Raw genomic sequence first — 13551 nt, 5'->3', positions numbered from 1 at the left:
ATGTGATCACATATAATCCTAATTTTGTATCATTATTTTTAGTAGTTGAATAGCAATTTGGGGTTGGAGAGAAATTGTATATTTTTTTTTTATGTCTGACATTTCATAATTTATTGAAAAATAAATAAATGAATTGTTTTTACCTTCTTAGGACCACCACAGGTGGCTGGAACGGTGAATCCGGAACAAAGGACCAGAGTTGGCCGGACAATAAAACTAGAGTGTCCCGCTATTGGTTCCCCACCTCCACTCATCATCTGGAAAAAGCAAGATGAGAGAATCCGTACAGATTGGGAACGCTACAAGATAAATAAAGATAGACCTAGTCTAAAAATAAAGAACGTCCAAATGGAAGATGCTGGCGAATTTGTTTGCCAGGCAACTAATGGTTTTGGAAGCGTAAATATCAAGTACACATTGACAGTAATAGGTAAGTGAACAATATGCAAAGTTCTACACATTTAGATATACTGTATTTGTTATTGTTTGATTTGCCAGGACAAACAAACCATCTTCTTGAATGATAGATAATTTTTTTTTATACATATAAATTGTTTGGTAAGCCTAAAGGCCTATACATCGCTCTTTGGGAACAACCCTCTATCCTCATTAATGTTTATTTAAAAATGTTTAAAAAGAGAGCTTAGTAATAATTATGAGAGATTAATAATAGGTCTAATATTAATGATGACCAAAAATGATTATATTAATAATTAATTATGGTTTCCCCTAATTCAGCCATCTTACTTTACCCTTAACTACCAATTTCTTTAGTTCCTCTCTTGTGTATATTTAAATGTCACAAATTTGAGTGATTTTGTGATAATTTGTCATTTTCTAGATAAATGTTAACATTCCCAGCTGGTCATATCCTTCCCAATCTGGTGGAAACATCAGCAAACAGTAGCATTTAGCTATACAGAAGCTTATTAAAGAAAGATTTATGGACAAGTATGTCTTTCACGACTCGTTAGGCCTCAGGGGGGTAATAAGTCTTGAATGAAAGGAGCCTGAACAAGGCGTTAAACAAGAATAACATCGCCAATGAACTGCTGAAAGTTGGCTGAAAAAATTTAGCAGGTGGGAATATGCTGCAATGTGGCTGTCCATCCCCGAGTTCAGACATAAGTACCAATGAGGATGAACTTTGCGTGCCAAAGGATACATATTAAAAGTCTCAAAATATTCCAGTTAAAATCTAACTACCTAACCAGACTGGCTTAGTTGAAACTTCCTCTAATCAAAGCTTGTAATACATAAGCGTCAGCCATAATTAGTATGTACCTATAATTGACATAAATTATATTATATAGAATCAATACCGCCCTCGGGCAAGAACTTTTAATGACAACCATCTCCATGACAATTATTACCCTCATCGTCGTTGACCTACTTCTCTAAGGTTAAGTCATCGTCATTGATTGCAATGGTGTTAATATTATACAAACTATTTTCGTTTACAATCAATCAAATACGTTTAATTAATATCATTCTGTAACACTATTTGTATGTACCGTGTTAAGTTAAGTATCTGTTAACAAAGACAATTTTTCTCTGTCATTGTTGATAACATCTGCACTGCCATTTTTGAAGAGGATTCTCTTGCAATCTATTTTGCCTCTTCTACATCTACTCAGATAACTCTGGCAGGTGTGGGAATTACGGGTTCATTCACTTTTCATTGTAGTTTAAAACACTGGTTTTTATTTTTTTCGTACTGCTAAAACATAAGTCAAAGAATGTAATTAGAATATTTGAATGGTAAAAAAGTAATCTTTTAATCAATTCAAACCAATTGAAAAATGTGAATATGAAAATAAAGGATTATTGCATGTATCAAAGAAGTTTAGAAGACACAGGTAGCATTAGAAGCTATGAATGATGACAACCTAAAGGAAGGAGTGAAGAGCTATAGTTTAGTGGATAGAAAGCTTCCAGTCCCATGGTTCATTTGTACATTGCTTTCCATTGTATCTTCTTGAATAATATTTGTTACCAAAAAAGTTTTCCCAACTTATGAAAATGTCATAATATTACACCACATTTCAATTCCAAAATAGACCTGTTATTCAAAAATAATTTCAAAATGGTAAAGGTGTACATGCATTTGAACATGATGCTGTTGCTATATATTTTTGCACGCCATGCTTTTGAAGCTGCAATGAACATACAACCGATAATGTTATCCATCCTAGATTTTGCTGATAACATACTGTAAACCAAACATATTGTGCCGTCAACGGAAGTAACCTGCTTTCGCATCAATTCACCTTTATGATTGACAGGTTCGAAATACGAGTTCTATCATGGGTTTATAAACAGTAATTAAACACAAAACAGTAAAGGGCGTTTACCTTTTGTTGAAGTAATCTGTACCTTCAACCTGTTTTGTGTTTCAGAATGCATTGTTTCATATCATTTTTGAAAAGCTATCAAAAGTATTTGGATGTTAAAAATACGAGCAGTAATGATTTAACGCTGTTATTGCGTGTGGAACATATGAAAGCATCCAACATTTCAATTTCATTTTATTACGACCTAATTGCCTTTTTATGTTTACACTCTCAGACAGTTTCGAAGCTTTCTAAATTTTTAATTCATGGATTTTATAGTTCTAAAATTGTTGATTAGACTTTCAATGACATAGCACAACTAGTAGTATGGTACTCTACCATCACTTAATCCATGGTCTGCATACTGTAGCTATACAGGTCTTCCTCTAATGAAAGATCTCTCCAATTAATGACTACTTTTATGTGACCCCAAATTAACAAATGTCTTTAATCTTTATTATTATAGTTAAAGACGAATTCCAGTTTTAAATTGAAGGAAGACGTATACGGTAATTTGTAGCCCTACCACATAAAGAAGTTTATATTCCTCCTTGAAATTGATATATTTTATATCGCATAAAATGTCAAAACAGTACAAATAAAATTGATATACCCCATGAGGCAGAATGCATTGGTCAGGGTTTACCACATTTACCAGGCTATTTTAGTATCATGTATGTGTAGGCGAGTATGTGTGGATGGACTGTAGGTTAAGGAAAATGACATCAACTAAAAGCGATTATAGTCCAAGCGTATTTATCTTGTGTATTCAAAGCACGGGATTGAACATGCAGGTGCATTGGTCGGCGGAGTTATGGGCAAGGCTACATTATGTTACATAGGCGAATTAAACGTAGGCTTAAATCACATCATATTGCACGTGGATCGATAATACTAGAAGTAGAATAACCTCCCCAAGGAGACGTTGTTTAATCAATGCTTAACTAAGTTCAGATCCCCGTTTGGCATACAGGAAGCCAGTGAGAGGCATTAATGAGAAAATGTTGAATTTATTTGCCACGAAAACAGCTGTCCTGATGAAATCCCCCGCGAGAGATTGGTTTCATCTTTGAAATCAAAAGCATTGGCTTTGATGAATGAAGCAGTTTTGGAGAATGACAGGGCTGGCTCGTCGAGGGCGTATATACTACACTATTGCAGCCACCTTATCAATCTGGCTTAAGACTTCATGTAAACGTACCCTCCGAGAAGATCAAACTTCATACCTATCTGGCGTTTTAGTCTTATATCCGCAGATGAATATTTATAGCAAAGTTGAATCCATTATTTGTAAGCCGATAAAAGATGGCAAGGTTGTACAAAGAGCTGATTAGAAAAATGCTGGGGGAAACAATTGGTCTTCAGTAATTCATCACTCTAAGAACCAAGGTTTTAAATTATATCATCTATTTATAAATATTCATATGAAATCATAACATTATTTGCAGATATAATGAACATGGTTAATTAGAATGTAGCATTATTGTCAGTACAATTTAATAAGGTAAGATGATGAAAGAGAATCTGCAGCTGTGAATTGGTGATTACAGTGTTTGCCTTCCAATTCTAAAGTCTTGGTTAAAATCATACACAAATACTAGGTGTTGCATATTGTATATTCCACAGGTGAAAAGAAATGCAGCCTACGGCCATATCCAGCTCTACAACAATTTTGTTGCAGCTTGCGAACATAAATTAAGAACCCTATGTCATATTTGGCTAGAAAACTCCTTGTTACGGCCCAACGTCAATCATCTTTAAAAAGTAATGACAAAAACTGCATCCTATGTATTGGCAAATTCGTACTGGATGTATATAAGAATGAAATATACATTTTGTCCCTGAAAAAATATTTTACGAATACGGTACTGTATAGTAAGAGTGCTAACACAGAAGCAATTTTTCAGTTTAAGATTACTAAACGTTACTGAAATTCTGATCGCCTCATTGCCACTAATAAGTGCATCAAGGAAATTCCAATTGTCTAATTGATCTCGATTGATTTGGGAGCTTATTGAAATTTGTTACATGCAACATTTTCAGCTTTTGTGAACCTTGTTAGAGGCACAAACTAATGAGATTTAAGAGTGCATAATTAAATTGAATCCCATCACTGACCTTCAATATTTTACCATTGACAAACAATATTTCTATCCAAGGCCATAATATGCAAACCAGTGCTTAACCATAGAATTATATTTCTGTTAAAACTATTTTTTATTATGAACTTTATATTTATCTGATTTTCCCTTTGTGATTAATAAATAAATATTTAATAAGGTATAGCAAATTGATAATAATGCAAACACTGAATAAAAAATAAATAATAATATAAACTGGAATTGATAATGATATAACATTAATAAGATACCGCAAATAATATATAAACATGTTAGTTTATTATATAAAAGTTTGTAGGCCGGTGGTAAATGCTCAAATAAGCGCCGCGGCGCTTATACAATTTTTGGATGCTTCAGTGCGGTGCTCATTTGAAAGTGGCGCTTATAAAAAAATATTGGCATGGAGCTTTCCATGCCTATTCCCTAGTTCCCTATCTCACATATTTCCGTAGTCCTATGCCTATCATAGGTCCTACACTACGTCATCGTAAATAATTGTTTTTAAAGAAATGCTTGTGTCTTCATTGTGTTATTTATTCATTTTTAACACTGAATCATCGTATTTAAAACCCTGTTTCTCAGTGTTTCATTACACACAGGGTAATAATATACTCTCGAATAAGCACCGCTTAGCGAATAAAAATCAGGTTTGGTGCGGCGCTTATTCAAGCATTTTACTTTTAACATTCTGTATTTTATCTAATCAGGAAGCTAGTATAATGTGTATGTTGCTGGAGTTTTTGATCATCAGTTTTGTTTGACTGTGGTTGAACTTCAGTAGAGTAAATAAACTTAAAATTCATTATGTAAATGCAGCTTACGGGATTGGTTCATATATCTACTCTGCGGTTGCTATGGCTCTCAGCGCATATCCTTTTAATCGTTTTGATTTGGCTAATTGGAATGAAAAGCAATCAAGAAAGTGATGCAAACCTCTTTGTAAATTAAAAACTAATCAATTCTCTGTTGCATAGTGGAGAAAACAGAGTATGGTGCATTGCTATTTGGTTGTAAACTAACAGATGAGTTTGATCGTGCAATGAATGCTAGGAAATTATTGTATACAATAGAATATATTGATGTGAACAAATATGTGTGGGTGTGTGTGTGTGTGTGTGTGTTTCATTATCATCATCATCATCATCAACTCCATTATCATCATCATTGTCATCAATTTCATCATCAGTATTTAATCATCAACTGTCCATTATCACCATCATCATTATCATCATAATCTTCATCAACTTTATCATATCATATCACCTTCATCATGCTGTAGTCATCATCATCATTAACAATATCAATATCAATAACTTCTGTATATTAGTCCAGCTGAAATATAAGAGGTGCCAACAATGTAATTGAATGAGGCCTAGTTCAGACTAGGTAGATAAACCCGGCTCAACTCACCGGGTTTATCCACCTGCCAGTCTGAACTAGGTGGCTTATCTCAAGCTGGGCTTTGTTCCTATAATAACTAGGCCTGGCGCGCCACCGTGTTTAACTTTTATAAGCCAGGCATTAATCGTTGCGGGGGGTCTTGCATTGACTTCGGGTGACGAAATGACCAATCAGCATTCAATTACGTACGCTGTGAGTGTGAGCGTATGTTTCGCGAGCAATGTTTGAAACACGTTTCCTGGTTATGGTTCATTATTATGCAAATTCTCGCCTGGCTAAACCCACTAGTCTGAACGCCCGCCAAAGTTAAGCCGGGCTTAACTCAAGCCTGGCTTATCTCCAAGTCTGAACGTAGCCTTAGATACCCAAGAATCCCCATATTGAATATGTAACATTGGTCATCCAAAATTTTTCCCCCATGACTGGACATAAGACTGAATAAATAAATTAACTCGGAATGAGGAATTTTGTCCCTATAATTGGACTTGCATCATTCTATCCCACAAACTGACTCCATGCCTGATAGAAGTAGTTTTTAATGCCCTCATTTGTCATATGCATCTTAGATTTGAGATCAATTTTTGGTGTTATTCCCAACTTCTAAATCCCCTGGCTTTTAAGATCAAGTCTTTGATTTAGGTGCTTCTGAATGTTTCAAACTAAGATTACTTGGTACTGATTTGTTTTTAAAGGAGCAGTTGCTGATTTTTACATTTCATGTCACAATTGTATTTTTTTGGTCATCTTATATCCGGATATGAATAATATTATACCGTATTTATTTGAATAAACTCCCTGAGGGGTTTATTGTTGAGAATGGTTTTTTTTAGGGGTGTTTATTCAAAGCGGGCATTTGTTTGAATAAATATGGTAATAATATTATAATAATAATGGCCATTTTTTTGTACGACTGCCTCTGTGATTACATTAGAGCCCGGAATCATGGGTGGACAAGCCCAGGATATTTAGTCTTTAATAGGTATAAAAGAATCAACACATGCTGACTCAACACATGAACACATGATGTGTACACATAACAATGCCACTTTAATCAGACAAATGACCGCAACAGAAATTCATTCCATTTGGGGATTACTCTTCTAGGTGAAAGGTTTTAATGCTACACGACGACGTAGGATTTCACGATTTACAAATATGAAATGAAAACTAGTCTATAGATAATATTTTGCATGTTATTTGTGGGCTGTTTTATCAATATAATTTTTTTAATGAAATCACACCGTCTGTGTTTTGGCTAGCCGGAAGGATGCAATGGGTTGTCCAGGCTCGTTTTTGTTCTTAGGGTAACATTTTAGTAACACAATACGTGGCAGTTAATTCCACTTAATCCTCATCAAGGAAGGATCTAGCGAGCTTATTGGGCCATAACTCCACCTTCAACCTACTCAACTAACATGACTTATAGCTCCCGACTGATTAAGACCTCTGAACAGACACTACAAGTATTTGATTGACAGCTATCAATCAAACACAATGAAGGACATTGCTTTATACTTTGTAGAATAAACATCATTTTATCTTTGCCCTTTATTGGCCTCATAATAAACCACACCTGATACTAGTCACTTTAATAAATATTTCCAGTTCATATTTCCAACTCCTTAAAACTTGAGTGTTTATACTTATAAAAAATTCAATGAAAATCAAGTATTAATCTGTTAAATTGTTTGTGTTTGTATAACCATATATTTTCTTAAACCAGGTAGTAGAAGCCTATATATAGTAGTATACTATAGTATAATATGTATCTCTTTATTACTACCTTAATTATTTGAATGCAGTTTACAAAAAATATGTGGGCAAATTAGTCTTGTTATAAACTTGCCAATGTTTGTGTTTTTGAGACAGAGACCCTTTTTCTTCACAAAATTGGCCAAAGCACCAAAAGTTTGTCTATACATATGCCAGGACACATACTAGGTATGTTTCTACAGAAAAATTGTTTCTAGGAACAATTCGTTCATAGAACAATTTCCTGTGGCATTGAAATAGGACCTGAAATAAAACATTCCGTTGTTGTGCTGAAAGAACATCCTTTAGCCCTCTACTTTTATGTTTGTTCATAATTAAATGGTGTTGATATATACTGTATTCTTTCTTAATTTACTGTATTCTTTCTTAACTTGTTGTTTTTATAAAAATTTGTTGTGATTCATTTTTCTTTTTTGTAAAATTTGCTTTGCATGGTAACTTTATTATCCCTGTCATATTCTTTGATATGATTTGCAATATTTCTATAGATGCCATACAGCAGATTTTAACATGATTATTTCATAAAGTTCACTTTCTGCAGAAAGCTGTGTGAAATTTATTGATCTATGTCACCCTCTACGCAACATAACATGATATTTAGAATTTGATCACAGCCCTGGTAACTGATTACTCCATAGTTACCTATAAATAGGTGTTTATTTTATCGCAATATGAAGTCTGTACAAATCAATAAGTCATGTGTTTTGATCTGATTTCATTAGTAGCATGAATGTCTAAATATTTTAGTGGTTTTCCTGTTGTGTTGTGTATGGTATATTTATTGATCTGTGAAATAGTGCAAAGCAAAAAGTATAAAATAAGCGGTTATTAATATAGTTAGTAAAATATTTGTTCAGGCAAAATTATGATATAGGTGATCAGACATAATACTGTAGGTAGTCAGACAAAAGTAGGGTAAAAAAGTCAGGTAAAGTATGCAGTCTGATCAAATAGGCAGTCGGACAAAATAGGTGGCCAGGTAAAATGGGTGGTCAGGTGAAATGGGTGGTCAGGTGAGTTATGTGGTCTGATAAAATAGGTGGTCAGGCAAATTATACCAAAATTGGCATAGTAGTATAATGATGTTCATAGCCAAGCAATTAAAACCTAATTCTCCTTGGTTTCCAATAATGAACTAACAGGTAAAAAGAAGTACAGTATACAAATTACCCTAAAGCAAATTGTCTGTCGCTAACTAACACTCCTTGTATAGTATTAATACAGTCATAACTAGATCTGTCCGACAGAAAAGTTGAGAATGTTTATAATAGGCACATTAAAATTATCAAACATACTAATTATTGCTATAGGTTCTTACTGTAATACTGTCAGTTCTAGAATACTGCAAATTAACTTGGCTAATTTCAAATCGATTCATACAGACAAAGAGAAATGCAAATTATGCCTGTGCCCCACTTCTATGAGAACGAAAGAAAAAACAGTTTAATATATAGGTAGATGCTCTTTATACTGACTCGTTTCTATGGAGATAATTCAGACTGGAATCACTAATCTTTTATACTTCTCTAAAATAACAATACATTAAAGGACTGGTTGACAGTCACAATGCGACTGACACATTCTACGATGATGACCCCATCCGATAATTAGAGAGCTCTTCAGACTCGCATCTCTTTGATTCCAAGCATAAAACTGCCAAGTTGTAACAAATGCATGTGGCCTAAGGGACTTCGTTCTTTGTTTTCGATCTACCTCTCGTGGGATATGTAATTAAAATGAGATGTAACATCTCCGTCTCCAACTATAATTTAGCAAAGTATGAATTCACATTTGAATGTAGTAATCCGTGCAATAATAAAACTCAAAATTCTGCAGATAGATATCTGAAATGATTGATATTACGTAGTAGTAGTGAGAATCATCATTACTCATTATCAAGCTCATGATTTTCAATCGCTCAGGATTTTATTATTTTTTTTTTTAGTAACTTGGCCTACATTTAGAGATTTAGGCCTGCTGTCTTTGACAAGCTATTTAAAAAAGCTATTTAAAAAAAAACGCAATAAAATTATTAGAATTGCTACTTGCTTTCGTTTGAAAGGGTGTTTTGCAGATTTCATTGCAAACAATAGGCCCATATACTTAATTTTTTCATCAGATGCTTTGGTATGATATCTGAAATGATTGATATTACGTAGTAGTAGTGAGAATCATCATTACTCATTATCAAGCTCATGATTTTCAATCGCTCAGGATTTTATTTATTTATTTATTTATTTATTTTTTTTTTGTGTAACTTGGCCTACATTTAGAGATATAGGCCTACTGTCTTTGACAAGCTATTTTAAAAAAGCAATAAAATTAATTACTAGAATTACTACTGGCTTTCATTTGAAAATTTAAAAAAAAAAGATTATTCTGGCAAATAATTGGTGCATTTTAATAAATTGTTCATAATTTTTCTTTTATACCCCTTAAATTTGCTAGTAAATAACTTGGTATATTTTAGTAATAAAAAATCTATGTCAGCATAAACTCTATTGTTTGTAGTCTCATTGGAATTATTTGATCCTTTGAAAATTATAAATTCAATGTTGGAATTTAAGGTGTGGGTGTTTTCTAGTTTTTATTAAAAATAATAGGCCCATACCCTTAAATTTTTCATCATATTCTTTGCTCGTTTCAGGTATTTATACAGTACTTTGTATTTTCCATATTTTGAATTGGACATTTGTGTTACTATGTTATTAAATTTGCAACAGAACAATTGTTCCAAATTTCAAAAAAAGAAAAAACAAATTTTCCAATTGTGCTTCATACAGATGCTTTTCATAAGAATTGTTTAAAGGAAATAAACTTTCAAACAGGTTGTATGAATCGTTTTCAAAATTTAATAACAGCATAGTCTTGAAATTATTTACTGCAACCCATAAATGTCTGTCATCTGCTTGGCATTTCGTAAACATTCACCAAATTGTTGCTTGAGTAAAGGAGGATTTTACCACTGGGAATAAAAAGGGAAATGCTAGGAACCCAAAAAAAGACATCTGTAGTCATCAACTCTTGTTCGGAGCATGACAAAGCAGACAACGAAATTGTCTAGGATTGGCACAATGTCAAAGAATGCGACCCACGACCTTAATAAATGGCCCGACGCGTCCCAAGTGACTTGCATTCACACTTGTGTACCCTTGAACATGTGTAGCGGTAAATTGAACTTGACAACCAGAGGTGTACTTAGGATGGCAACAAAATTGTTCATGAAGTTTAAAAGTAGTTGGCAGTTATCTGAAAGCTTTTTACATTTTTTTTTTTATATAATTGTTTAATTTAATTAAGTTAATTTATTTATTTCTCATCTCTGCTCTGGTTTTTTGTTCTGGTAAAACTAAGATCTAATTCCTTCACATTATTATCCTATTCATTGGATTAAACACCTATGGACGACATAACTTGTTTCCAGGGGATCGGGTCTCACCTTTATACCACAGGCTTCCAATAGGTCATTTCAGGTCACTGAACCGTGAGATAGTAGGCCTACTATATCTTAACCACCGAGCCACACCCCTAAACAACAATTTGGTTTTTATACTGTAAAGTGCCAAAAGCATGATGTCATTCAATAAAGTTAACTTGGTTATCACATCATATTTACCTGAATCGAGTTCAGCTCTAATAATCCATCATTCTATTTCCACTATTTTTCTGACTAAATCCTTCAATATCCTTGTCTATAAAATTCCATACTGTCAAATGAATTTTGATTGAAATCCTTAAAAAAAAGATAATACTTGACATGTATATTAGTATTTAGTAGCATTTTCCATATAGAGACATATGCCGGAAGTTTGGCTCCAGACCGCATAACAATGAATTAGAAATTACATGTTATAACAAACAACTTATATTGTTCTGATCAGAAATGTAAAATAGCAACAGACCATAAACATAATGGACAGGTGTTTGCCATGGAAAAGCTAAATCAAAAATCTAAACATTAAATGTTGTAAAATCACATTTATTTGAATGTTGTGTGTTTACTATCATGATTTCAATTGTTAATAATTTCAGTAATTAAAGGGTGTAATGAAATTTACCATAAACCTTCACATTAAAGACCATCATAATGCGTTGCATTGTACTCAACGAGGTACTAAATACTAGATTTGTGAGGCAATTACCAACTTGGAAGTGATTGAAGTGGGGTTTTTTTGCACTTCATTGTAGAAGGTAACCCTATCAAATTGCAGCAGTTCTAAAACTATTCACACAAAAGAAATAACTCCAGAAATTCTGGCACCAGAGTTATTTTTTTAAGTATCCAAGCTAAACATATCTACTAAGCCTGGTATAAACAATATGCAAATGGAGTGGAACAGATTAAGTATAGTTCTTGTAACACACTGCATGCAAGAAGGGTGAACCAACTAACTGATGTATGGGGTTACTTTAGCATGATTAATTAAATCTCTAGTCATTTGTTGAAGTCAATTCCTTTATAGTATTCTTCTAGTCCAATCATGTAAACTACCATGTTCACAGAAACCTGTTTTTATTGTGACTTGAATGCATATACGAGGACAGTATTCACAAACACAAAAGAGTTTGTTGTTGCTGTTTTAAAGTTGAACAATTTTAACAAAATGTAACATGTTTCAACGGATCTCTTATCTTTTCACTCATGAATATCTTTGTGTTGATATTCCTAAATTGTAGTGGCCTCTGCGAATATGGTTTTTAATAATATATTCATAAATTTGCGCTTAGTTCTATTTTAAATGGTCTAAAGGTAGAACTGCCTACAGTCAACCCAAATGCATTTGCAAGTGTGTGATATTTACTATGATTTGTCTATTTTCAGTCATTTTATTGAGTAAAATCTAGGATAAAGTTTAAACAAGTTCTTAATATTGTTGAAACACTGAAAAGCAAATGTGAAATGCGATGCTGCTGTTATTATTAGCATTATCAATTCATTTTTCACTATTTAATTTAGTAGAATAAAACTAGAATAACATTTGCCTGAGGTTCAGGAAATATAAATTGTATGATGCTGAGAGCATTTAATCAACCGAGTCCTATTTCAAGAGGTAGGCCTAATGTATTCAAAAGTAAAATATTAATTGTGGTAAGAAATAAAAAAAAAACAATAGACTACCGTAGACATGCTATTGAAAACCTTAGTCTGTTGTCCATTTTTATGCGTGTCTGCCTTAACTTGCTTCTCCTTTTAATGCTTTAAGATCGCTTGTAATACAGTGCTTTCAGCTGTTGCTGCATTCTCTAGCTTTTTTATATCTGAATAAATAAATAATTGATTCACTACGATGGCGGACTGGCGCGTCACTTAAGAAAACCTAATAATAGCACCGAATATACATAAAATGCCGAGATGAAAATAAAAAGAAGAGATATTGTTATTACTATGCTTAAGAGTACAAAGCCTTGGTTTAGTGAAAATATGACATGAGGGAATTGATTTGGCCATTAGAAGAACTAGTTGCTAAGTAAAATCCATGAAATTTGGAAGCCTGTCGACGTTTGTAAATTCACATTGTCTACATTATTCAATAACGGTCAGGGTGACTGACCTTTTAACATTTATGGGGAGTGGGTAAAGTGAATCACCGGATTTTTATTTCCACCTTGCATTTAATTGATTTGAATACAGTACACTGGATTTCAAAATTGACATCATTGTTATATTGATGGTTTCATATAGCACAGCAATAATAATCCAGTAAGTCTATATTACTACAAACAGTGTTATACTAATATTAATAATACAGTACTTATTAATTCATACTGTAGCTGGAAACAGTTACACTACAAATAGCCTTACATTGAAGTTATCTGAAAAACTAAATCTAAATCTATCTGTAAATTATTAGACATTACAGTTGTCGCTATTAATATTTACTAATATAATTAGTAGGCCTAATTTGTTATTTATAATAAGTATT

The 13551-nt window shown here is 33.0% G+C and overlaps 1 protein-coding gene across 4 annotated transcripts in view; it reads left to right on the top strand.

The window, feature by feature from the left end:
* Positions 1 to 13551, top strand: part of LOC117121348 (fibroblast growth factor receptor-like 1) — a 61082-nt gene that overhangs the window by 39080 nt on the left and 8451 nt on the right. For all 4 annotated transcript variants that reach the window (XM_033266512.1, XM_033266513.1, XM_033266514.1 and 1 more), the window contains exon 3: positions 152 to 430. In XM_033266512.1, coding sequence (XP_033122403.1) covers positions 152 to 430 — 279 coding nt within the window. The remainder of the gene's footprint in view (positions 1 to 151; positions 431 to 13551) is intronic.

Source organism: Anneissia japonica, unplaced genomic scaffold, assembly GCF_011630105.1.
Source record: "Anneissia japonica isolate Jap-2015-1 unplaced genomic scaffold, ASM1163010v1 scaffold21_len1647178_cov195, whole genome shotgun sequence".
Lineage (NCBI taxonomy): Eukaryota > Metazoa > Echinodermata > Crinoidea > Comatulida > Comatulidae > Anneissia > Anneissia japonica.
Note: the sequence above shows the minus strand (reverse complement) of the source record. Positions and strands in the feature narration are given on the sequence as shown.